The 26,812-nt window shown below is 36.8% G+C and overlaps 2 protein-coding genes across 4 annotated transcripts; both read right to left on the bottom strand.

The window, feature by feature from the left end:
* Positions 1 to 307: 307 nt before the first annotated feature.
* Positions 308 to 9,959, bottom strand: LOC108676260. 2 transcript variants are annotated; one of them, XM_018164314.2, is made up of 14 exons: positions 9,728 to 9,959; positions 8,399 to 8,499; positions 7,909 to 7,993; positions 6,915 to 7,024; positions 6,364 to 6,469; positions 6,021 to 6,188; positions 5,517 to 5,618; positions 5,210 to 5,293; positions 4,752 to 4,847; positions 4,187 to 4,308; positions 2,922 to 3,105; positions 2,648 to 2,755; positions 2,041 to 2,180; positions 308 to 1,544 (listed from the first exon to the last, which is right to left on the bottom strand). In XM_018164314.2, the coding sequence occupies exons 6-14, from the start codon at positions 6,023 to 6,025 to the stop codon at positions 1,375 to 1,377; spliced, it is 1,011 nt and encodes a 336-aa protein (XP_018019803.1). In that variant the 5' UTR covers positions 6,026 to 6,188; positions 6,364 to 6,469; positions 6,915 to 7,024; positions 7,909 to 7,993; positions 8,399 to 8,499; positions 9,728 to 9,959; the 3' UTR covers positions 308 to 1,374. The 2 variants fall into 2 exon arrangements, with proteins under 2 accessions (XP_018019803.1, XP_018019804.1); XM_018164315.2 differs by lacking the exon at positions 7,909 to 7,993.
* Positions 9,960 to 15,912: 5,953 nt separating this feature from the next.
* LOC108676268 (aminopeptidase N) lies at positions 15,913 to 25,138 on the bottom strand. Of its 2 annotated transcripts, none has more exons than XM_018164325.1 (18): positions 25,046 to 25,138; positions 24,442 to 24,555; positions 23,994 to 24,076; positions 23,330 to 23,471; positions 23,005 to 23,213; positions 22,534 to 22,689; positions 21,977 to 22,107; positions 21,599 to 21,776; positions 21,136 to 21,319; positions 20,098 to 20,254; positions 19,798 to 19,879; positions 19,384 to 19,564; positions 18,729 to 19,205; positions 17,856 to 18,046; positions 17,439 to 17,609; positions 17,123 to 17,266; positions 16,682 to 16,760; positions 15,913 to 16,473 (listed from the first exon to the last, which is right to left on the bottom strand). In XM_018164325.1, the coding sequence occupies exons 2-18, from the start codon at positions 24,493 to 24,495 to the stop codon at positions 16,312 to 16,314; spliced, it is 2,781 nt and encodes a 926-aa protein (XP_018019814.1). In that variant the 5' UTR covers positions 24,496 to 24,555; positions 25,046 to 25,138; the 3' UTR covers positions 15,913 to 16,311. The 2 variants fall into 2 exon arrangements, with proteins under 2 accessions (XP_018019814.1, XP_018019815.1); XM_018164326.1 differs by having other exon boundaries at positions 24,442 to 24,532.
* Positions 25,139 to 26,812: the final 1,674 nt, after the last annotated feature.

Below are 26,812 nucleotides of genomic sequence, written 5' to 3'. Positions count from 1 at the left end.
CAACGCCGACACTTCTATTCTATTCTAATGCATCATGCTCGGCTTCTTAAGTTACTGCTCAAATTCGTCAAATAAGTCCACTTGCTATATTATTTGTGGCCCCCACTAAAGCCTATTTAATTTTCAAAAATTATATACTTCAATATCAATTTTCCTACTCACCCAAAAAAGTTGAACGAGTAAACGTATTTGGATCATTCACAAGGAATTGATAGAAATTTGTTCTAATATGTCCCAGCAAGTGGATGTTTTTCTTCAAGCTGGGCGATAGTAGGTTAGTGAGAATGCGGACAAATAATAATGAAAGTCAATCAAAATTTAACTGTATTAGAACTTATTCAGTAACTATCACAGACACACCATTAAGCGTACACGGCAGAAATGAAACATTTTGGGCAACTTATTGCTGCACAATCGAATTAACTTAGTCCACTTTTTTTGAAAAGAAGCTCGCAAAATTTCGCTCATACTTCAATAATGACACGTTTAACCAATAATGACACCAAATCGACAGTACATTGGATGCCGAAAATTATTCAGCACCTAAAATTTTCCAGTCAATTAAGTTATGTGACTTTAGAATGCAAGGCGTTTGCAACAGGTCAATGTTGCACACGTCAAGAGTATCAAGTAGACAATGTTGACAAGCCGGTTAGGTGGTATCACAAGCGTTGACAAGCTGGTTAGGTGGTACCGTATCTCAAGAGTTGAGACTAGCGGTCAAGTGGTAGCTCAAGAGTTGAGACGAGCCATGATGTGGTGGTTCAAGGGTTGAGACGAGCCATGATGTGGTGGTTCAAGGGTTGAGACGAGCCATGATGTGGTAGTTCAAGGGTTGAGACGAGCCGTGAAGTGGTAGTTCAGGGGTTGAGACGAGCCGTGAAGTGGTAGTTCAAGGGTTGAGACGAGCCGTGAAGTGGTAGTTCAAGGGTTGAGACGAGCCGTGAAGTGGTAGTTCAAGGGTTGAGACGAGCCGTGAAGTGGTAGCTCAAGGGTTGAGACGAGCCGTGATGTGGTAGCTCAAGGGTTGAGACGAGCCGTGAAGTGGTAGCTCAAGAGTTGAGACTAGCCGTCTAGTGGTAGCTCAAGGGTTGAAACTAGCGGTCAAGTGGTAGTTCAAGGGTTGAGACGAGCCGTGAAGTGGTAACGCAAGGGTTGAGACGAGCCGTGAAGTGGTAACGCGAGGGTAGAGACGAGCCGTGAAGTGGTAACGCAAGGGCTGAGACGAGCCGTGGAGTGGTAACGCAAGGGCTGAGACGAGCCGTGGAGTGGTAACGCAAGGGCTGAGACGAGCCGTGGAGTGGTAACGCAAGGGTTGAGACGAGCCGTGGAGTGGTAGCGCAAGGGTTAAAACAAAGAGCTGACAGGAGTCAATCAATTATTGGGCGCAGGAAAGATGAAAATATCGTTGTGGAAATAAAGATATTCCCTGAGAGAGTCAGGCAACAGACCACGTAAGCCTTCAGTTTTTTCTTCAATCCTGCAGTGGCCGAGAGCCGCGCGGATAGAGAGGCGACAGAGCTCTTGCAGAGACCTTACCGGCGCTGCACAGAACACTTGGCTCTATTAGTCATGTTAGTATAGTGGCAATGCGATCAAGTGAGATTGTTGATGAATGATGAAATGATTAGCGCTTCACAATAAAATTTGATTACTCAATCTTGTATTTATAAAACAATTGATAACATGGGCTCAGAATTAAATAATGCATCGCGAATGAAACGAACTCGTCCCAAAATGGTAAATAACTACATTTTTCAAAAGTCGCAAACCTCAACCATTTACAATATCAAGTAATGTTCCATTCTCCACTTAATCATTTTTCAAGCACTAATTCCTGAATTAAAATGAAAACTATCAATCTAGGAAACTTGCCATTTCAACCCCGCGCTATGAGCGATAGATCTAATGGAAAAACGAGATACGCAAAACGATTATCTATTTAACGACATGTATCATCACACAACAAGGTTATCTCAACTCATGCGAAACAGGCACGCTCCATAAGCTCATTTTGAATGAGACATAAGTCATTCTCACCTGGCGATGGAAAAATTGAACAAACTTCAGGATGCCGTGGCAACTGCTTCGACTTGATGTAACCCCTTGGTGCGTACCGATGAACCCAGGGTAAGAGGGTGGGTGCGGGTGGGGCATCACCGGTCAAACCCACCACCAAACTGCAAGACATTTGAAATTATTACAACGAAAGAATAACTATATGCCAGATTAATGGTAAGGTAAAATACGCGTTACTTTTTCATACATACTTTTTATCATCGTTTATTCTCCTCTGACTAAGACTGAGACTCAGATTAATGATTTACTGATGAATTAAGTCGGGGTGAGTGAAATATTTTTATGCCTATGAAGATGCATCTAGTGTGTCATCATTTGCTGATAGAAATTAGGACAGGATGCCTCGAATTGGTCGTTCCAAGCGACCGAAAAATTTGTGCAACTTCCCTTCTTGGCAAGAACAAATTATAGAACCGTCTTGTGACTTACGACCTCTTCACACTGTGAAAATTGAAGCAAGAGGACTTCTAAGAGTGAGATTTGATAGCTAAGCACTTGTAATCCTACAGGGAGCATAAAAGACTCCACGATGTTATCCTGAGTTACGTGCTTTAGTTGAATCACTCACTCTTCGTACTGCGTGAAGTCATGCACTCCCAAGTGTAACAGCAGGAGAGATGGAGCGTGAAATCCCCAGTCAATTACGCCCCTACAAAGACTCGTCAGCACTGAAGACCTGAGGCATGAATAATTATAACGTGATCGTTGATGTCGGTTAGCAGTGGAAATAAGTGAATAAAACAACAACATAACATTCCATTTCCAAATTTCATAAAACAAAAAAAAATTTATCACTAAGCAGAAGAAATCAGTCAGTCAAGCAATGGTCACCACAAACACACCTGAACCAACACTGGCCGTCCCGGCAGCAGTTTCTCGTGACTTTAGACAGCAAAACTCGATATGGAGACTCGACCATGTGCAGATTAGCTGTGTTATCGGATCTATTGAACGCTCTCTCGAAGCGCTCTAGAATGCATACATTCGACACGAACGCTACAACAGATGCTGCTGTTAGCTGAAAACCTGACGAGTTCGCACATTGAATCAGTCATGTATATATAATATCTAAAGGTTACATCGACATATTACAAAAACTATTAATTGCGGTCTGAGTACCAAGCTGAAATTGAGATTTAAAAGAAAACGAGATATGGACACAACCAGAGGGATTCACGGAGGGACAGATATTTTCAGTAGCATGTGGAGGACTGGTGTTAAGGGCATGAAAGATCTGCCCATGGCCGAGGCTGAACATTGCGCGGCAGAGCTCTGTTGCCAACGAACTTTGTCGTTTGCATCTAGACCCAGCTTAATTATGGCACGTTTGTTACGAGGCCGACAGTAACCTAATCAACGACTTTTACTCTAAAAAATATTTTTGAGCCACTTTTCCGGACGCGACCACTTTTTAGCGCGTTTTCTCATTTATGGAAAAATGCACTTTTGTGCTCGCCATGTCCGTCTGTCTGTCCGTCCATGACTTCACGTTTTCGTCGACGAGAAAATGCGCTCTCTGTCACTCACTGCAGTGAGTACTACTGAGTTATATTTTTTTATGAATGAAGAGTGGTATGAAACTTGAGCTACAGAGTAGCCTCATTCAACTCAAGAGAATTATGAAATGAATAAGAATGGTTTAATTTGAAATATCAAATGGCGAGTTTTGCATGAGGGTCTGAACAATTTTTTAGAAGGTAATTCCAAGTCGGCTGCAAAGCAAGCAAACTTCAATTAACGGCCGGTATTTGAAAACAATAGTGCATTTTTTCCATAAATGAGAAAATGCGCTAAAAACCCTTCTGATGTAATACTCCATCCAGCCGAGCATAACACATGACATAACTCTGTTAGAGCTGTAAAAGTTACTAAATGAGAAAGCAGCTATGAAGATAGTAGCATATTTACAGTCGACGGCCGCGTAGAAAACAGTTACGACAGAGATAGAAGAGCGTCACTGGTGGACTTAAGGCCGACAGTAGCCGTCCTACTCGAACGAATGACGACAAATGCCCTAGCAGAAGAAATAAATGTAGCCTAAGGAAATAATGAAATTAAATTAGGATGAAATAGGATACAAGTTATATGAGCGCATATATCAACGAACCTCTATTTTCGAAATATGGCAGCAACTTCAAAATAAGTGGAATGCTGCACAAATCTGTCAGGTAGAGCAGGACATTGAGCGCGGTCAGACCGCTTTCCTCGTGCGCAGGATCTAAATACTCCCTGTTGGAACACGAGTAAAGAGTGAATACAAACTTGAAATGACTAATGAAACTTTCTTTTAATAACATTTGCAATCAAGCTGTTCAGGTGCGGAAATTACACAACTCAAAACATAAACTATTCTTAGCATAAATTTCATGTTCATGAAATACAAGGCTAGATGACACTCTGAAAAAAATAGAAACTAAAATTTTAATAGAAACACTGAATGTAGTAGTAAATTTCTTGTGCATGTCAAAAAATATTAATGCACATTAATCGTCATTATGAAGATTATATTTAGCTCCCTTATCCTAACTATTACTAGCCTTTCAATGATTTATGACTTGCCCAATTGACTACACTCAGTGGCCTAACACAGCCTGGTATTTTAGCCTTAATAACCACACACGCTCTACTTACGTAAACTGTCTGTAGATATTAACCACACACGCTCTACTTACGTAAACTGTCTGTAGATATGCTGGCTAAATTGCCACGTCTCAATAGGCAGACCATTGTGCTCCGCCAGTGCGAGAAGAGGTTTCAGCAATTCAAGCCTTGAAGAAATAAAATTACAAGGAAGGTTTTAGTAGCATTAGTTGTATATTTTATTTAAATTCCATTTAACGATTTATGACTCAATCCAAGAAAAAATTTAATGGCATAATATTCAGAGAGTTCATGTAAACGAATTTCCAAAGATATATAATGAAATAAATAAGCATTTGGACTAAGTTAAAAAAATGGTATATTTACAATGCGGACTTGAATTGAGATGCTATCAAAACAAGGTGTAAATTGGTAATGGAAATGATAGGGGACTGATGTTATTGCAATTCGGCATCATTAAATTACACTGTTAACGAATACGGCCGTTTGCAGATACGTGTCATGGTCTGAAAGTAATAAATCAGCTTACTGTATTTCTGAAGAACTTTCGGTTTTGGGCGACCCGTTCCAACCGCACTGACCAGCACATTGTGAACCTCCCACCGCGCAGTATCTGAGAAGAGGGTTAACTTAAGAATCCTTTCAACTTGTCTCTAAAGATATACTTCGGGATACGCTTGGAAAGTGATTTAGGCCAGAGTGTGCTTCAGAGCAATATCGATATTAGTCATTGGAAAACATTTCAATGCGGTAAATTTTCTAAATAATTAGTATAGAGGCTAATATAGCTGGAATTGCAGCAAGTTTGGTAACTGGCAGATTGAGCTGATACTCACAGGAAACATGGCAGGAAAAGGTCGAACAACAATTCTTTTTTCTTTTTGAACAACATTCCCACTTGATCTCGGAAGATGTAGTTTGTCAGGACATTCATGTACCTGGATAGATGAATATTGCTTTTAGGATATTGAAAATGGATTAAATAAAAATGAAAATGTTCTGATAAAGCTGAATTCAATAATCAGCTCCCAAAAAAGATTTCACAAAGAAAATTTTAATGTCCAACAACTGAAGCATCATGACCATTAGAGCTGTTCTAAACAAGACTCAAAACTTGTTGCTCTATGCCAAGTTTGAGGAAAACTCATGATTAATGTTTTTTCAGTCCAATGAATAATTTCATATTCAGAGCTGGAATCACAGTTATTCAGATAAGCAAGTCCCATCAAATTTACTCATGGGGATGATTTACCAAGTACCAGGCTATATATGGGAAGCAAGTTAAGGCAACATGAGAATTGATCACTAACCACATATATGATCGATCTGTTTACACTTACTTCATCTTAACATTCCAGTCAGTAATTTCATGAGAGTTAAAAATCCTCTGGAAGAATTCGCGTAGGTTGATGTCCAATATAACAAAATTATTCAACAGGTAATATGAGCAGTCATGGTCCTTATTATAAATTGAAGTCTCGTACAGAAGACTTCCTGTGACAATCTCTCTGAAACAGAATTAAGAGAAAAAATGATGAACAAATTATTCATTAGTACAATGATAGAATAAGTTTAATTACATGGTATTACACATACATAAAACATATCCTCAACTTATGGTCTACAGATTTGATTGCAAGCTGATGTGTTCAGCATTTAATTACATGCTGCTTCAGAACTCACATTCCCAACTCGTGCACTCGGTAAATTCTCCATCTGCAATCCAGTCGCTGATGTCTTCATAGGAACAGCCACATCTAAGAAGTCTTGCAAGCATTTCAATATTGTCCTGTGAGGCAGGATAAACATTACGATAAATTTAATGTGTAAAAGTAGCTCATACTCAAAATTCATCAAATTAAGAAAAATGTTTTGGAAAAGAAAATAAAATTGCATAATTTTCTCATTGAACATGTTGCAGCATCACACAAATATTACTATGGAGAATGAATGTACGCTCTAGGTATCCGGAAAAGAGGTAGGGTATTACATACAATGGATTGAAATATGTTAAAATATTGTATGCATCTAGAGTAACCTAGGGGTCAATCAACAAAATCAACAAGAAATTTGCAAAGAAATAAGGACATAATAAGTTAAAATACACTGGAGCCTCCAGTAAATGAGCCAGGTTATTGCTGTTCACACTTCCAAGTTGTCTGTGAAGTAAAGGAACCAGCAACAGTTGGGCACAATAGTATAAATAGATATTTCAAGAAAAAATAAGCTCAAACCTTAGCAAAGAAAGTAGCTTGTCTGTGGTCGTGCTCTAAATCAGTGGCAGTAGCATCAGCACCCGCATCCAGCAGCAGCTCTGCACCCCGCCACCAACACCTCTCCAACGCTAGAAAAATTGCATCACACAGTGAGGTACAAACTGCTTCTTCCTCTGCATCCTTTGCAAGCCTATAAGTATTTTATTCACACGTTTTTATCAACATAATTCATGCAGAACTTATTCATTGAATTTGCAACAACTTCCATATAACTGCACAACCATATATATAGACTTCTTGCAAGATATTTCATACTACTTTATAAATTTAACAATTAATAGTTAATTATAAAAGGTTTCATTAAATCAACAAAAATGGGCTTCCTTAACCCTTTAGGGGGCAAGCATCGAAATATCCAGAAATTAAAATTTCAGAAACCATTTCAAGAAAGTAAGAAGTATTATACAATACGTATATTTATTTCTATGAATTTTTACAAATTTTTCCTATTGAAGGTTTAAATCGCACTTGAAGAATTCAATAAATGCGATCAGTACACAAAATTTTTCTTTATAATTAAAATTTAGTTTATGCAAATGAAAAATTGGAAACTTAAAAATTTAATTTAATTAAATTTAATCAAGTTGCCAAAATAAATAAATATATATATTGATACTTCCAAATTTTGAAGAAAATGCGGAAAGAGCGTCAATTCCATTGTCCGAGTCAAAACCTTAATTTAAATGCTCATATTTCAATTTGTGGACTTGGCAGCTGGTTATGCTATAGATAGAACGATGGTCAGATAATTAGTGATTGACTGAAGCATTATAAGGATGCCTCAAAAACAAACAGGAAGCCGTGGTGATGCTTTTTGTGACGCGATTTCAAGTGATCATATATGGCAACTTACCCGTGAAAGGGTTAAATTGTCAAAGAATATATTTTATGATGAAAATCATTAACTACTCCAAAAATCTAACCATTAGAAAAAGTCCTCTGCAAAACATACCACACAATAGAGGTAAGGAAACTGGATCAGGGTGAGGCAGGTTAGGATTTGCACCAGCAGCTAGGAGGCACACCAGAATTTCTTCCTAGAATAATGTTACCAAATAAAAGAATAAAGAAAATGAAATTCACAATGAAAGGATAAGCCAAAGCTTAGCGCTTAAAAATAATTTTAACCTTTTTGCAACACACCCTGATAGCTGCACAAATATCAGTAAAAATCATAACACGTTGGCATACAAGATATCATTAAATATTATTATTTTATACAACACAACCAGGGTCATTGTGCCTGCAAATAATTTGAATTATTTTACAACAGAAATTTGATGATTGATTGGAACATAAAACTGAATGGAAAAAACAGCTATAAATGCAATTTAAACATATCATAAATGAATTTTTTGTTTCTGCAGCATGTAGGTGCTAATACAAGGGACAGTATAATTTAAAATAATGTACATATATTATTAAATGCAATAGATAGTAACCTCAGTTTGCAGGCCAGTCTGTGACTCAGGAGTGAATCTTTTACAGAGCAGAAGGAGCGCAGTGGACTGATCATGGCTCTCCATATTGACATACCTTTCATCTGCAATGAACATTGATGGAAAGTGAGATATTAGCTGACTACAGTATATCTTCATAACCAATTATTGAAGCAATGGATTGGTTTAATATCACTTCAATTCTCCGTTGCTAACAACAAATACCGTAGTACCGGTACTAAAACTGAACCAAATAAATTCAATGGTATACAGGAGCAGTAGGTAGCTCCCATGTGATTTCATGTTGAGCCTGCATAAGAAGCTGTCATGTACCTATTACCAAAATCATTTATCATTATTGTGAAGAGTCTTTATAGCTGCTAGTCCAATTTTCAATTTCAATACCATATTTCATACATCTTCAACTGGCAAAACATTTTTAATGGGATATGAGCAAAAAGCAACAGACAAGACAATAACTACACACTATGTTGCTTGCAAAGTTTGGCAATGGAAAGTGCAGAGTGCAGAAAATTCTTTCTACCCATCAACTTGACCTCAAAGGCTGAAACCTGCTCTGTGCTGAGAAAATCTCAGTGACGGTAAGAAAGCTTTTCACAAAGAAAAAAAGAACCTTGTGAGATTTCTGAGCAGCAACAGCAGCAGAGGATTTGTGACAGTAGGAACAGTAGCATCAGCTATGGATTAAACTTAAATGTTATTCACCTTCACGAAGGTATGGCCAGAATATGGCTTAGTAAATTATAATTTCACTCAATCATAGTAAAACTTGAATAAATCATGATCAGGCTCATGATTTTTTTTTCAATAAGTAGGAGATGAAACTGGTTCATACAATTTTTACTTAAATTTCGTCATAATTGGGTCTACAGCTATTTTCATGGGGTTAGTTGCTTTTGCCTGTCATGAGAGAATTTCCTGCCCATGCAACACAATACTTAATTACAACATTGCTCTATTTAAGCTCTAAAATTTTTGTGAATAAAGTAAAAATATTATTCATAAGCAATGGTATTGGAAGTATCTTAATGAGGAAGACGAGTAACTTGCTTGAAATGATCATGTATCAGTGAAATGCTGTCATGCTGCAGGGGTAGAAACTCATTACTATATACATTTTGAAGAAGGTAGAGAGTAGTTGAATAATTTCTTTAAAAATTCTGTTGAGTTCATGGTATAGAGATGTCATAACTAACAACATTGGCAAAAACACAACCCAAAACAGTCCCACAAAACATTACTTAAAAAAATAAAATATTACTTTCTATAGGTAACATTGAAACCCCATTTGCAGCATTACTGTTAAATTACCTGCATATGTCAGAAGTCTCTTCAAAGTTGCAAGATCATTTGCCATTACTGCATGATGAAGAGCAGTGTATCCTTGCTCATCAGTTGTCAATAGGCTCTGTTCAATATAATGATCACAACAAGCTGGAGAAGACATTGCTTTATGAAGCAGAATATTATGGATTTTTATATATACTAGAAATGCTCTTTTCCACTGATGCCTAGCAAATATAAAGATAACAGTGAAATAATAAAATGCTGAGAGGAAAAACAGGGTGAGATAAGTTAGCAAGGTAGCAGGGTGCAGCATTGACAAGTAAATTCAAATTTATTAGCATAGCAAAGTCAGCACGGATGATGATTAGGTTTGTCAGGGCAAACCAACGGACAATTTAACTTACTTCAGCCATTACTTGCCACTGAAACTCAGATCACACTCTTGGATTGGACAACCATGACCACTGTATCATCTGACCACCTTCTAATCAACACCTCAGTGCAAGTCAACCAAGCTACTGCAACCCCAAAAACACTATCATGAACTTTGCCATAGCAAGTTGGAATAATTACACTGCCAAAAAATTAAAGCTGCCTAACACAATCTCAATCTCAAAACCACCAAACAAAATAATAAACATTGTCCAAAGTGACTGAGGCAACTATGGCCACTGGGGTGACTTTGGCCAATGGTTATTATTTTGTTCTGCTGACATTTGTTTTGGTTGTAGGTGTGGCCAAAGTCACCCCGGTCCCCGGGTGGCAGAAGTCACCCCAGTTGATGGTACGTCTGTTAAGGAATTGAAATTTCCACTTGGGAGTCATGCAGCCTAATGCAGGATATTTTGATGAAGTGCAAAGTACCATTTTTTAAGACAAATAAAAAATACATGACATTAGACCTACAAGATTTTATACCTACTGAAATTATATATCATTAGAGCTGTAATATTTCAGAAAAAAAAAGTTTCCAACTAGCCCACCTTCAGTCGACAGTCAATTTTTAAACCAAAAGGTTTTATTTTAATTGAATAGATAGCCTACAACAAGAGCTGTCCAATGGTGAATTGTACTAAAATCATTAAAATTGGCTGATAGGAAATCTAGAAAAAGTAGTTTTTCTAACAAAATAGTTTTTCTAAAAAACTAAAAAAAGGTGCCAAAAATTGGTCCATTTATGAGACATAGTTTAATAAAGGAAAAAATTCAAAGCTTTTTCACCTTCATTCATATTCCATAATTTTCATTTTTATGAATTATATGGTAATCTTTTTCATTTTTTCTCTTTTCAGCTGTATAATTTTCATTAAGATCAGAGGAAACAAATTTTTATTGCACATTGCAGAACTCGCCTATGCAGGCTACGCTACATAAAATAGAGTGAGATTAACAGTCAGAATATTTGGAACTTGTTATTATTAATATTATACCAAGTGATTATTGTAGTGTCTGCTTGAAACCAAGTTTGAGGGCATGTTACATAACAAACAATAACATAGTGATGTTACCATGTTCGATGATGTTGGCAAATGGCAACTTGGTGCTGAAGATCTAATCTAAAATCATGTCATTTGAATGGGTCTTTTTATGACTGACAATAGTTTGAAATAGGCAAATAGCTACTAGACTTCCACTGGGTTTGTCTAGTAGCTAGACTTGATTCTTGAAATGCCTAGCAGTCTAGCACCACATCATCACATGATGGTGCTAGGCATTTTAAGTCTGAACATATAGGTATTTTTCTAATGCTCAATCTAGGATTCTAGTCTGTTCTTGAATGCATTCATAAATCATACATCACAATGGTCACATGTAGCTAATGTAAGTTCAATAGTGAGCAAAAAAATAAAAAGACATGAGAATGGATAAAAATGACCAAGCACAAGATTTATCACTCATAGGCTCTACAAAAAAGTTCCATCTTAACTTAAGTTAAGGCATTGACAAAACACTGGCAAGGCAGCAACTAACTACCTACAATTTTTAGCCTACAAAGGAAAGGAGCGACAAGCCGCGAGACAATGTTATTGAAGCCGCCAAGCCGGTAGTCTGTTCTGAAATAAAAATTTTTTAATGCATCTGTTAAATTGTTGACAATGTGATCAAAACTGATCATATTTAAATACTGTCAGGCTATCAGCAGCAGAAAAAATAAAGTTCATGGATCATGGTCAATATTTTTCTCAATAATGATTGAAAATTTGAAATCGTTTATGATGAATAATTGATGACTTGATGTATGCTGGTGCTAGAGACAACCCTAAACAAATGGAAGCAAGATGATGGTCCCTTTCATCAGATGATCAGTAGCCACTGCAGCCTGCAGGTGCAGAAACGGAGAAACCCAGTTCAATTCCCATAAACTAAGGAAGCGTGATCCTGACCGAAGCACAGCAAGGGCGTCTGTACAACAGTACTAAAGGTAAAGGAGACTGAAATCGTGCCGCAGTGGATTCATGTGTGTCTGTGGCCGGCTTGAAGGTGAAGAACTTAGAAGAAGTAGTCGAAACTCGAAAGAGCAGAGGATTCATGCTATGAGGCGCACCAAGGCGACCAAGCACCGACTGTTCGAATTTCTGAAATCCGAATGTGTCAATGCGGAAAAAATGACAAAACGCATGGTTCGCCGCATGATTGAATTAATACACGTATTAATTCAGCTTGATTGATGTATTAATTGAACCATGGATTCGCCGGACCCAGGATGATGCAAAAATACTATGCGTTTAAAAATTACTTTTTAAAGACAACAATTATGAAGAATCCAGTGTCTTGGATGTTACACATGTACAATGAATTTCTAATTTTATTTTCAAATATTAAAAAAACTATATTTAAAAATTTTTTACGATATCAAAATTTTGTAAATTTTCAAAATTATTTATTCTGTCGACTGATTCATGCATTGTCTCTGACTTTATGCAATTGTGCGAAATTTCAGATCGATTGGACAGGTCAAATTGTGTCATATATGGATTATAAGATTTGTAACAGACGAAATTATTTTTACATTTTTTAATAATGAATTTTTTTTATTCATAAAATTATTTATTCTGTCAATTGATTCATGCATTGTCTCCAACTTTATGCAAGTGTGCCAAATTTCAGATCAATTGGACAGTTAAAAGTGTGTCAAATATCAATTATAAGATTTGTAGCTGATAAAAATATTTTTCTAATTTTTCTAATTTTGGAAAAAAAGTATTCCTAAAATTATTTATTTTGTCATTTGATTGATGCATTGTCTCCAACTTTACGCAAGTGTGCAAAATTTCAGATCGATAGGATCAGTAGAAGTTTATTGAATATCGATTATAAGATTTGTAGCAGACAGACAAACAAACAAACAGACAAACAAGAAGTAAAGTTTAAGAGAAATGTTGTAATAATATACGTTTAAAAATTACTCTTTGAAGATAACACTTCTAAAGAATCCAGTATATCCAATTTAAAGATGTACAATGAATTTCTCATTTTATCTTCGAATATTATAAAAATTAATTTTTCAGTATTTTTGTATATAAATTTTTTTTTTCTCAAAATTATTTATTCTGTCAATTGATTCAAGCATTGCGTACGACTTCACACAAGTGTGCAAAATTTCAGATCAGTTGGGCAGGTAAAAGTGTGTCAAATATCTGTTATAAGATTTGTAGCTGACAAAATTATTTTTTCATTTTTTTAGTATTAGGAAATATTTTTATTTTTCAAATAATTTATTTTGTCATTTGATTCATGCATTGTCTCCAACTTTACGCAAGTGTGCAAAATTTCAGATCGATAGACGATAAGATAAGTAGAAGTGCGTTAAATATCGATTATAAGATTTGTAGCAGAGAGACAAACAGACAAACAGACAAACAAGAAGTGAAGTTAAAAAGAAGTTTTGTAAAAAGGCTGCAAATCATCAAAATGTCAAGAAAATTCAACATTTTTCAGAAACTAATTTATGACATTTTATTTTCGCAAATATTAATGGAAGTAGATCCGAAAATAGCACAGAAACATCAATTTGAAAAATCTCTGACGTAAACTTTATTCCAACTACCGCTTAATTGACATACGCTAAATTTAACCTCTCGAATACTTTTACGGCCGGACTTGAGGTTGGTTTCCAAGGTTCAGTGAGCCTAAAATCTTTCACAAACTAATGAACGCAGTTTGATGAAACATTGCTAATGCGTTTAGTATTCCATAAAGGTGATGTTTAGGTCGTTTCCATTTTTTTGCGATTTTACCTTCGTTTCCAAGTTATGCGGTAAGTTTCATTCAAGCATGTCCAGTAGGATAGGTGACATATTGGGCTCACTACGGATTTTGGACCTACTGTCTTACACTGTCCTGTGTTGGACCTAACAGTCTGTATTAAACCTCTACTATGTGTAGACGCCTGGGTGATTGCTGCAAGAAACAGCAACGAGGCTCAGTACCGTGTAACTGTCATTTCAACTGTGTCGGTGCATATAAATCCAACAATCAATGTGTTATTCACTTCAATGGCTATTTCATACGTTCATTTATTTAGCTGTAACAAAGTTTTTGGTTGCGAATAATTAACTACTAAAATTTTAGAAACCGAAAAATCTTCAATCTTCAATTGCTTTCGCTACATTGATACGAAAATGAAGCGAGTTTTGCACATTTAGATGTCATTATCTGGTGTATAATCATGGAATTAAATTCATAACATCAGTGGATATCCGTTCCCTGTGAGCCAGTTGACGATGTAGTCGTAGTAGCTGTCCATCCAGGCGATGTTGTTGGACGTGTTCTCGATGCTCTGATCGATGGCGTAGGTTGCTGAGGCCAGCTCATCCACGTGAACATTTTTAAATGAGATAAGCTGCACAAAAAAATTAGGTTCATGGTCAATAATGAATTCAATCACTGCCATTCGAAAAAGCCACATACCAACAGATCAAAGTTTTACATTTAAATTTCTTAACTCTGTTCTTTATTTCAAACCAAAACCACATTGTTGTTCCTTAGACAGTGGTAATTCCAATAGCTAATCTCGTGAAAATACAATTCAAAACCCCTTTCCATCTAACCTCTTGAAGTTCAAGTTCTGTATTGAATTCGTTGGAGACAGCAGCCACCATGTCACCGACTACTGAGAATGTTGTATTCCTAAAATTATTTATTTTGTCATTTGATTGATGCATTGTCTCCAACTTTACGCAAGTGTGCAAAATTTCAGATCGATAGGATCAGTAGAAGTTTATTGAATATCGATTATAAGATTTGTAGCAGACAGACAAACAAACAAACAGACAAACAAGAAGTAAAGTTTAAGAGAAATGTTGTAATAATATACGTTTAAAAATTACTCTTTGAAGATAACACTTCTAAAGAATCCAGTATATCCAATTTAAAGATGTACAATGAATTTCTCATTTTATCTTCGAATATTATAAAAATTAATTTTTCAGTATTTTTGTATATAAATTTTTTTTTTCTCAAAATTATTTATTCTGTCAATTGATTCAAGCATTGCGTACGACTTCACACAAGTGTGCAAAATTTCAGATCAGTTGGGCAGGTAAAAGTGTGTCAAATATCTGTTATAAGATTTGTAGCTGACAAAATTATTTTTTCATTTTTTTAGTATTAGGAAATATTTTTATTTTTCAAATAATTTATTTTGTCATTTGATTCATGCATTGTCTCCAACTTTACGCAAGTGTGCAAAATTTCAGATCGATAGACGATAAGATAAGTAGAAGTGCGTTAAATATCGATTATAAGATTTGTAGCAGAGAGACAAACAGACAAACAGACAAACAAGAAGTGAAGTTAAAAAGAAGTTTTGTAAAAAGGCTGCAAATCATCAAAATGTCAAGAAAATTCAACATTTTTCAGAAACTAATTTATGACATTTTATTTTCGCAAATATTAATGGAAGTAGATCCGAAAATAGCACAGAAACATCAATTTGAAAAATCTCTGACGTAAACTTTATTCCAACTACCGCTTAATTGACATACGCTAAATTTAACCTCTCGAATACTTTTACGGCCGGACTTGAGGTTGGTTTCCAAGGTTCAGTGAGCCTAAAATCTTTCACAAACTAATGAACGCAGTTTGATGAAACATTGCTAATGCGTTTAGTATTCCATAAAGGTGATGTTTAGGTCGTTTCCATTTTTTTGCGATTTTACCTTCGTTTCCAAGTTATGCGGTAAGTTTCGTTCAAGTACCTATGTCCAGTAGGATAGGTGACATATTGGGCTCACTACGGATTTTGGACCTACTGTCTTAGACTGTCCTGTGTTGGACCTAACAGTCTGTATTAAACCTCTACTATGTGTAGACGCCTGGGTGATTGCTGCAAGAAACAGCAACGAGGCTCAGTACCGTGTAACTGTCATTTCAACTGTGTCGGTGCATATAAATCCAACAATCAATGTGTTATTCACTTCAATAGCTATTTCATACGTTCATTTATTTAGCTGTAACAAAGTTTTTGGTTGCGAATAATTAACTACTAAAATTTTAGAAACCGAAAAATCTTCAATCTTCAATTGCTTTCGCTACATTGATACGAAAATGAAGCGAGTTTTGCACATTTAGATGTCATTATCTGGTGTATAATCATGGAATTAAATTCATAACATCAGTGGATATCCGTTCCCTGTGAGCCAGTTGACGATGTAGTCGTAGTAGCTGTCCATCCAGGCGATGTTGTTGGACGTGTTCTCGATGCTCTGATCGATGGCGTAGGTTGCTGAGGCCAGCTCATCCACGTGAACATTTTTAAATGAGATAAGCTGCACAAAAAAATTAGGTTCATGGTCAATAATGAATTCAATCACTGCCATTCGAAAAAGCCACATACCAACAGATCAAAGTTTTACATTTAAATTTCTTAACTCTGTTCTTTATTTCAAACCAAAACCACATTGTTGTTCCTTAGACAGTGGTAATTCCAATAGCTAATCTCGTGAAAATACAATTCAAAACCCCTTTCCATCTAACCTCTTGAAGTTCAAGTTCTGTATTGAATTCGTTGGAGACAGCAGCCACCATGTCACCGACTACTGAGAATGTCTGTAAACTGGAAAATAAAAAAAAAATTATTTTTAAAACAATACATATAGCGTAACGATGACAAATTTCGAGTCTCCCTCCACTAATATCGAGTCGTACCAGTATTTTTCGACAAATTAAACTTCGAACTTTCTGAATTTGTTCTGTTTTGCTATGTAATTTCAGCACTCAGCCATAATATTTTGTTCTTTTATAATCAACTATAATATTGAGTGCTTATGGATTTCTTAAATACATCATAAAATTCGTAAACTGAAATTCATGTCGAAATTCATGTTGTCAGTGAGGCAATCATCATAATCGTCAGCAATCGTAACTAACCGTATGATTAATTGCCCGACTAATAGTGGAAATGTTTGAATTACTTACTATCCAGCTATGTGTTCAACGTTGTTCTGCAGATACTCCCAAGCAATATCTCGCCCGATGTCGTTGGATGCGATGTTTTCAAAGACTCGTCCCGCATCCTGCTTCCTTATGCCACTTCCTTCAGTGAACGCCATATCCAAATACCTAAATAAATCAATTCTTAATTTTGCTATCTAGAAAACGGATTAAAGACACTTATGAATCCAAGTAAAATTCAATCGATTTAAAAATTACCTAACACAATAGAAGACAATCTCTCATTAAAACACAGTAGTAAATAAATTTCATGATTTTTCGTAAAGTCCAAAAATACTACTTGGAAAGGATCCAGACTTCACGAGAGCACGACAGTGCATAACGAATGCGTTCCTCTTCTCGGGCGACGTTGGTGGCCAAGTATTGCTCCCATGCGAAGTTCCACTCGGCCTCTCCGCCGTGAGCGATCGCGGTGCAGTACACGGTCGAGCGAAGATTGGCTGAGATCAAGCTGTAAAGATATAATTGTTCATGTAATCTTGATGGCATTAGAATATCTTATGCCGTGTCATATTATGTTGAAGAAAACTGACTCTTGAAACGATTACACTGTGAGACTGTTTATTAGTGAGGAAAAATTTAGAGGTTCATTTATTATTTTCTGAATTTGAACCTTCTCTAGACATATTTATGCATCAGGTGAGACTTTATGAATGAGCAATTGGCTGGACTTCTTACAATTATCTTAAGTTCTTACGTCTGGTCATCAGGCGATGCCATCCACTGACTGTAGAGCTGAACAGATCGCATCACGCAGTCTCCGTACCCCAAATGACAAGCCCAGTCAACGGCAAGAACGCGTTTCTTTTGCTCCAGTTGTGGATCATTGGTATTATCTTCAAATCCGACGCTGTTGTAGAGTGGTTCTAGTAAGTCCGTCAAGTAATGCTGGAAATTATTAGCATAGATAAATTTTGTTAGTCGAAAACTTTTAACTCAACTCAAGTAATTATGAAAATTTCTAAAATTGTACTCTATTCGACATTTCAGTCTGATTCAGTAATAAATCAAATGTTAGTTAATTAGCAGAGATTTATAGTGAGTACAGATGAAAATTAAAAGTGAAAATTGCCGTCTGGACGCTACGTGAAAATAAAGAAGGAAATGGTTTTCTTTCTTTTCAAAACAAGCAAATCATTCGCTAATATTCTTCAGACTGGCGTGTGTCGTGAAAATCGCTCATTTCTACTATATTTGGCAACTTATTGTTAAGATTGGTCTAGAATTTAAGCAAAATTCTCGCAACAACGTCAGTGTAATTTTTGCACCAACTTGTGGGATTTCGGTACTTCACTACAAATTTAGTAAATATGTAAATTTGGAAGCCAAATATTTTCATCACAGAGGCAAAATTTGTAGAGAATGGTCTAGGTGTTTGCCATCACATAAATAACTTATGGACAAAACTTTTGTTTCATGTTGTAATGCGCATTCAATACCATTATGTGCACGATGGAACATGCCTTTCCACCCAGGACTATAATTTGAATCTTTGTTTTTTATAAGTCATACAACGAAAAATGTTTTTCTCTAAAAATCATAATGTAGCATCTCCCACGCAAGATCGAACCTTCAACTGTCCATAGCCTCCTCTTCGTGTGAACATCTGCTCGAGGTACTCCAGATTATCCAAGGCTACGTCCCACGGCACGAATTCGGACTCTTTTATCAAGTAGGAGTTAAGGTCGAGGGCGATGTCGTACTGGAGTTGTCCTGCTCGCGCTAAATCCATAGAATCATCAATGAGCTGTGCTCTGCTGACAAGGTTGATCACACTCAGATTGCTAGTTAACTGGTCGACGAGCAGCTGCCAGTTATTGCTGTCGTAATTTACACGGTAGTATCCGGTTTCTTGAAGATTGAAGACAACCCACTGGCCATCAGGGATGCCGTCAATAGTGATGCTTTCTTCGGTGTTTGGGATCCAGTAAGTCGGCTGAGTTTGCGAGAAGTCCGGTGAGCTCTGAGTGGTGTAGGAAACAGGCACCCACCACTTGTAGTCGTGCGTGTCCGTTGAGTTAGGACTCTTGACCAGCAGGAAGCGTTTCTAGGCATAAACAAGATTTAGTTACTATGTAGATGTAAGTTAATTTTCTGATTATTGGATGTTAATAAACAGTAGCTTTGTCATAAGTGACAAATACATATTTATACAGAAATAGAATTATCTACACGTTCTAATAAGCTCTAAAATACTAGTGTTAATTATGAGGATGACAACGGACCTGAGACAGGATGACAGTCCCTTGACCAGATCTGTACGCATTCACCACAGGGTATCCCATTTGCAGGGTCCACGTATCCATGATGGTTTTTACAGTCAAATCTTGAGGTAAAGTTCCGTCGGCGTGAGCCTGCTCTGTTAAAGCTTCCCACAAGTCATCTTGTGCCGCGTTTCCATATTTACTACAAACGAGCGAGAAATTCTAAGATATTTTGTAAATAAGAAATGCTTTCAATTAACACTGGAGTATGAAACGTACGATGAGTTTAAGGTACAGACGTACACACATAGACTTTGCCTGCGAGATCATTTATTTATTATTGTAGACGACAGAATAATCGTCAGTAAAATAGGATCCACAGATATTTAGAGCAGTGGCTTGAATTGTTAAAAAACAGTTGTTAAGGATACGCACTTCAAGTTCAGGTAATTGGTGATACCAGACCGGAATGTTGATTCCGTGAGGAAGTTGTTCATCATGCGGATGATGGAAGCCCCTGAAGCAAAGAAAGTTGTGCCGATAATTCCTACTGACCAAATAAGCTGTCATACTTGCTCACGACTTGAAAACACAAATTTCACTTCCAGTATAATAAAACGTTGCCTAATATTTTAATTGTTATTTCATAGATGATAAATGGAGTTTTAACTTTTCTGTAAACATTATATACTCAAATTCCATGGCATCTGGGACCACATGATAAATCACCGTTACCTTTAGAGTACGAGATCGAGTCGAAAATTTGGTTGATGTCGTTCGGGGACTCGACTGCCACGCTTATTGGGTGAGAAGATTCAAGTGAATCCAGTACGAATGCGTATTGGACGTCGCTTTTAACGAACGTGTCCAGGTACTTCCAGTCTGGTTCATACTGCCCATACAAAATAGGTAACGAATTAAATTATAAGCATTTAAATAATCACTATCGAAAATTTTCGTTCTCTAGCGTTGAGCAACAACTTGCAGACCATTGTAAATCGAATTGAAGCAGACTTTTAATTTCACTCACTGATAGATTTTGGTTGACCCATTTTCATGTTCATACAGCGTGAACCCTACAAATATTTAGTTTAGAGCTGGAGATCGAATCTCGAATGTATCCCTGGCGGAAAACATTTCCGCAAGCACATTATTTTCAACATTAATATACCCTAGCAAAAAATATCTTAAAGAAGTACTGGGAACCAAATTGTACTTTGGGCCACGTTAATAAAACCTTTTCTTAAATCTAATAATTATTTTGGGGTTATTTCCGTAAAGCGTAAATTGAAAAAAATTAAATATCATGGAAATTAGCAATGATTAATCAGAAAAGTTATTAAGAATTCATTCAAGTATTGTGAAAGAGTAAATTTTTTCGACCGTCGACAGATTCTTGGAGAACAAGTTAATTAAATCAAAAGTAACAATGCCAAGTAATAAGATAATTCCATCATCATCAAGATCATTTGATTACGCATGCTCGAATCAACACGCAAACAAATAAGTTCTGCTCTGAAATTTTCATATGTAAAATATTTTTCGTCAAAACCTGCATGTCTTACTAATACTTTTTTCCGTTCATTTCGATCTCAATTCTGCCAATTTAGGTTCATACGTCAACTGGGCTGTCACCGTTATTTATTCACTTCAATCTACTAAACTGTTGATGGACTTGGACCCTAAACTATTCATGAAAATGTTCTATATTGTCCAGTGTTACTTTCCTTCCTTTTCAATGTTAAGATAATTACTATCATACTGCAATCTCACAAAGTCCGTTCCCAAATATTCGACATAAGAGGCGAATCCTTCGTTGAGCCACAAGTCTGACCACCACTCCATGGTGACCAGGTCTCCGAACCACTGGTGAGCCAGCTCGTGCGCCACCACCGTGGCTACGCGCTCTCGGTCAGAGGCTGAGTTCAGTTCTGGATCCATCAACAAAGCTGTTTCCCTATAAAAATGAAGCAAATGAGGCCAATTCAATCCTACAACTTTTGCATCCCTAATTTTTATGTCAATCAATTACGCAGGGGAATGGTTGCAAGCGACATTACTTGATTTAACTTGCATTTAGCAAAAATATATTGTTCTAGTTTTGACTTGTCCTTAATATTTTAATATTAATAATATTATATAAGTTTATATTTTTTAACTTGTCCAGAATGCTGAGAATTACACACACAGCTACTTATGAAAAGTTCATGATTTGTAAATTGTTTTCACTATATACCTGTATGTGATAAGCCCCCAGTTTTCCATGCCACCCAGCGAGAAGTCTAGTAGAGCTGCCATGTCTTGTTTGGGCAGAGGGAAGGGGATGCTGAAGTACTCCTCGTACCAGGTCAGAATTGCTGGTCCAGCTGCAATTGCGTACCAAGTTTGGTCGATGGCCTCTTTTCGTGCCCAAACTATGGAGGAAATACAAAATATGAATGCATGGTCCTTCTATAGTCTTGTGAGAGCGCACTCCCTTATTCTTAAGGTCCTGACATTTTCTAATTTCAATTCTTTGCACACAGAATTTTGTATAAAATTTCAAAGATGACCTAAACCTGCTATTTTCAAGCTGATAATGGTCCTTCATTGTTGTCAAAAGTGTACTACTCACCTTTGAACAGAACGTGGTCATTGTACGTAGAATTTACGGAGGCATAATCGGAGACTATAAATGCTACCAGATAGGTCGACATTGGTAGGCTGGGGGCGAAATGATCCCATACCCATTCTTCGTCATCAGCACTGTCGTAGAGTCACCAACATTAACAACTGCTTCAGCATAAATGACTGAGTTGACAGTGGAAGCATATACATTGAATAACGTCTGCAAATGTTTTCAGGAGCAGGATTTCAAAATGAGTTTGTCATGGCAGATTGCGATGTGAATAGCATGATGAATTGAGAATTAATTATCGTTTTATATTAGGACATACTGTACCAATAAGAGATGGCTAAAATAGTAAGTATTATGGTATTGAGGTTGAGAGTCTTTCAATCCAATATTTATTATAATTTGGAATGACAGGTTTCAAGATAATTTTCTGTAATTAAATCAAAAGCAGGTAACATTCCCGCCTAGAGACATGAACACAATTTTTAAAAGTCAGGACTTAACATCATACAGCATTAATAAACCACATCACCTTTAGTGAACATGAAGTCACTTACAAGGGAGTGGTGTCAACGAGAGGCATGTTGGAGATGGCAGTCATGTTGGTCTGCCTAGCGATGGAGATGTCAAACGTAGCCTTGAAGGCGGGCTCGTCGAAACACGGGAATGCGCGTCGCGCGTCCGTTGGTTGAAATTGAGTCACTGCCGCCCAACTGAAATAACGTACCACGGTTATAAAAAAAACATGATTCTGTAATGGTTTTCACGGCAATATTAATTTATCTGCAGCTGTGCTTGAAAGTTTAGATATTAATAAGATGAGACTTATTATTACAATTATCCAAGTCAATTCTGAAAGTGTAATTGAGCAGTTTTTAAAAATTGCATGGATTTATATAATTATTACTCATCTACATGTACTACTAAGTAATATCGGAGTTGTTAGGTGAAATTATGTGAAAACTTGTTCAACAAATTCGCAGGAAAATAGTTTAATTCAATGATTATAAACATTTTTGGTGACTCACACTTCACTTCCATCATCCCTCTTGTACTGCGAGCGATAAAAGCCGACAAGCTGATCGTTGAGGTATCCTTCGTACTCCATGAGGAGGAGGTACTGCCGGCCAGCTGTCAGAGGCTCTGCCAGAGTCGCGGTGTAGAAGTCGCGGTCTGCGTCGTAGCTGTGCTCCACGATTGCGATGGGTTGACCGTTCGGCTTGTCACCCGAGTACAACTGAAGTGATATTTTTTTGTAAGACATTTGAAGCAACCATGTAAGAAATACCATTCATGTTACTAAAAATTTAGTTATTTTTGCGAGGTCATCTTAATTTAATCGATCTAACCAACCTGAATCGTATCGTTCTTAGTGATGATATCTTTGATGTGAAGAGTGATGTTGTTGGTAGCTTCAATTACGCCAAATACAATTTCAACATATCCCAAAATAGTGAAGTTGCCGTTAATCAGCGGCTGCAGTCGCAGTACGTAACTGCAAAAAAAAAAAACATCACCACAGATATTAAAAATGCAAAGTTATACATTTGTATGACGATCACATGCGTTTCAAACAATCAAAACTTTGGGATAAGTATCAAATTAAAGCTCTGTTAAGTTTACCAACCCTGGTTTTCTATTCGCATGAACTGGAGATAGGTTCGTGCAACTACCATATTTTGGATCGACTTATGTCCGAATGGGTCAAGCCATCACAAGTGCCGCTTAATTAGGACGTTAATTAGACGCTATATGTCCGCTTCGGTCGGGCTTGAAGTGCAGTCTTCTAAGCACCTCGCAAGTTGGGTATGCATTGGATGCTATGGAGCGGGAAGGAGATTTTGATCAGGAGCCGATTTCTATCGTAGAAATAAAATTATTGCCCAGACACTGAATAACTCCATCCGACATAACTCTTTGGATCAGACCCAGAATAACTCAAGGCTGAGTGTAGTGACTCGTGCATGGGCAGAAACCGATAGGCGTTACCAGAATTTTGTTTGATCAGCTGACTAACCTGACGGGGCTGAGAGACGTGGGCAGTCTCACGTTCGTTGCTTCCAGAGATGCGCCTGCGTTAGATGCGCAATCACACTCTTTCTGTTGAAGAAGTCAATTCCCTCAGTAGAATTGGGTAAAATAACGAAATTCTAAATGACACTTTTGAGCAGGCTGCAAAAACTAACGTTGTTTACCAGTTGAATCAATTATCTCTTCTCAGTGAACCTCTCCTCTCCCTATTGGATTTACAAGGTACGGACGTGTATCGACCAAAAAAATTCATTGGTGCAACCAACACACATTTTTATGATCATCCGAACCTAGGATAAAGCAGAACGATGTGAAAGAAATGTGAAATCAGTTTCATTAATTAAACTTGTCAGAAAAATATTGAAAGAATTCATACTTTTTATCACAAAAAACGCTTCCAAGAGAAGTAAGGACATTTTTTAAAGAAATCTTACCGCTTGGAAAAAAATCAGAAGAGCCAGAGCGACAAATCCCGTTTTGTAAGCCATGTTTGCAAAACTCCAAGGTACGAAGGCACAGAAGTTTCTGTAAATGTGTCATGCAGAATCCTGCTCAATTATTTATTTTCAATAAATGGCGTAAAATATATAATGATTATACCTAGACTCATATTTAGGATCTTTACTTAACAGATAATATCTACAACGTTATCGAAAGATCGTAGTTACTTAATTTTCACCATAAAAAAATTTTGGATGTAAGAAGTGGAAGAGTAACTCTACAAGGCACCAATAATTTTGATCAGGCATATTGTTATTGGTTCTAATATGAGCGAGGAATGCAAAACATGAGCGGCATTCTGAAGTCTGAAGCTACTACAATTCACAATTCAATTATATAATATGCGCGATGATGACACATAAGATGACGTAAATGAGTTTAAAATTAATTTAAATTTAAAACTTATCCTCCAGCCTAAATAATAAGAAATGATGTTTAAGGATAGAAACGAAATTTCCCCAGATTTGGGTCAGTTTTGACTAATTCTACTAAAAATTGTAGCACATCAGCAATGCATGTATTCTCCAATGTGATTACCTTAAATTTGTTCCTCGGTAAAACGACGAAACTGCATGCCTTCAGAGCAGCACTTTCCCAAACTGAGGCACAACTCGAGATATCTAGACTTGATCAGACCTCATAAGCAATTCAGGTTGTAACAACCGATTGCATTTCGTGAGGTTCGTCGCAGCTGGCAGCTGGTCCATGAGAAGCATCCAGCTGCTGCGACAAGTGGTTGAAGGTATGTATAGTTTTCCCATATAAAATATGATTGCGTACACGGAACACTTCAATAAGTAAACATGAAGAGTGTTCATTACTATTTTTGATAATTAATCTATAACGATCGCGTTCACTGCAATCGTAGGTTTAAAGTGGATAGCTGACGTATGAAATTGCAATAGCTCACAAACGCTGAACGCAGTTACATACTTGGTATCGCGTGAACAGGAGACAATTCAGCATGGAATTGAGTATCACTGTCTACAAATCTTTTTACCTAGCAATCCAGACACAAGGATTGCCACAGATGGTTCACACGATGAGGCCTTTAATTGTCTAGACGGAATAAGAAATGATAAGCAGATTAGTGACAACGAGATAAGAATAAGAAATGTCATGGTCAAACGTCATGAATAATACGAATGTGATAGAAAAGTGGTAATTAAATGAGCATTGAGTGGCGTAATAAAATCATCGAAGATTTATTCAATAATATTTTTTAAATTTTCTGTGGCTCTGTACCTCAGCATCCATCGCCATGCCACCTCGTATATATGAACCCGGTAATAGCGGCATGCTGCATGGTGTCCACGCATCGCCTTATATATGAAGCGATGCGTGTTACAATTATCCAAGTAAATTTTGCAAGTGTAATCGATCAAATATTTAAAATTGCGTAGATTTATATAATTATTACTCATCTCGTATTCGTATTTGTTCCGAATTCGTGTTGGAACGAATTCGTATTTGATCAGGAGTATACAAAAAGGCAAGACAATTAGGAAGGAAATTCGAGAGTTTGAAGGCTTATCTTTTCGATTACTGAAATACATATCCTCAACGAGTTAGAGCGGGATCCAGATAAATACTGAAGACGGCTTAATTTCTGCTTTTGGAAGTCAGTTAGCATATTACTCAAGGATTTGAAAACTTTCTTACCCAAAATTTCATCTTGTAGAACGTTTTTCTAGTATCGCTTTCATTCTAGAATGTTTCATCAGCAACACTTATCGACCGTTTCTATCTTTGCTGTGTTCCTTTGCGCACCTGAGGTTTATTTTATTTAACTAGCGCATTTTCAATTTCTCTCCATTTCAGAATGAGTCATCTTCAAAACTTCTGATATTTCTTATTTCCAGGGAACCGATATCGATTTTTTTGTGTCCCCGAAGATTTCCCACAAACTTGCCCCACTCAATTATATTGACATTTGCAATAATTTTTGTTGATTTTTGTTAGGCATGAAATTAAGGACGAGACTTCGTTCTCTTTCATAATTCAAATTCTGTGATTTTACTACCAATGGCCCGTATGCTAAATAGGGCACTAGCACTACGAAGTAGCACTACGCACTACTAGCCGTAGTGCCTACTAGTGCGACATGGAACACTATGAGCTACTTCGAAGTGCTTAGCGTCTGTGACGTATTTAGCATACCAACAGGACACTTCGTAGTGCATAGTGCTACTTCGTAGTGCTAGTGCCCTATTTAGCATACGGGCCTATATTGCCACATAAAACTATCAAAAGACGACCGCTAACGAAAATTTTTGATCAAGGTAGCTTACTTTTATCGGATTT

Source organism: Hyalella azteca, unplaced genomic scaffold, assembly GCF_000764305.2.
Source record: "Hyalella azteca isolate HAZT.00-mixed unplaced genomic scaffold, Hazt_2.0.2 contig1994, whole genome shotgun sequence".
NCBI classification, from domain to species: Eukaryota; Metazoa; Arthropoda; class Malacostraca; order Amphipoda; family Hyalellidae; genus Hyalella; species Hyalella azteca.
Note: the sequence above shows the minus strand (reverse complement) of the source record. Positions and strands in the feature narration are given on the sequence as shown.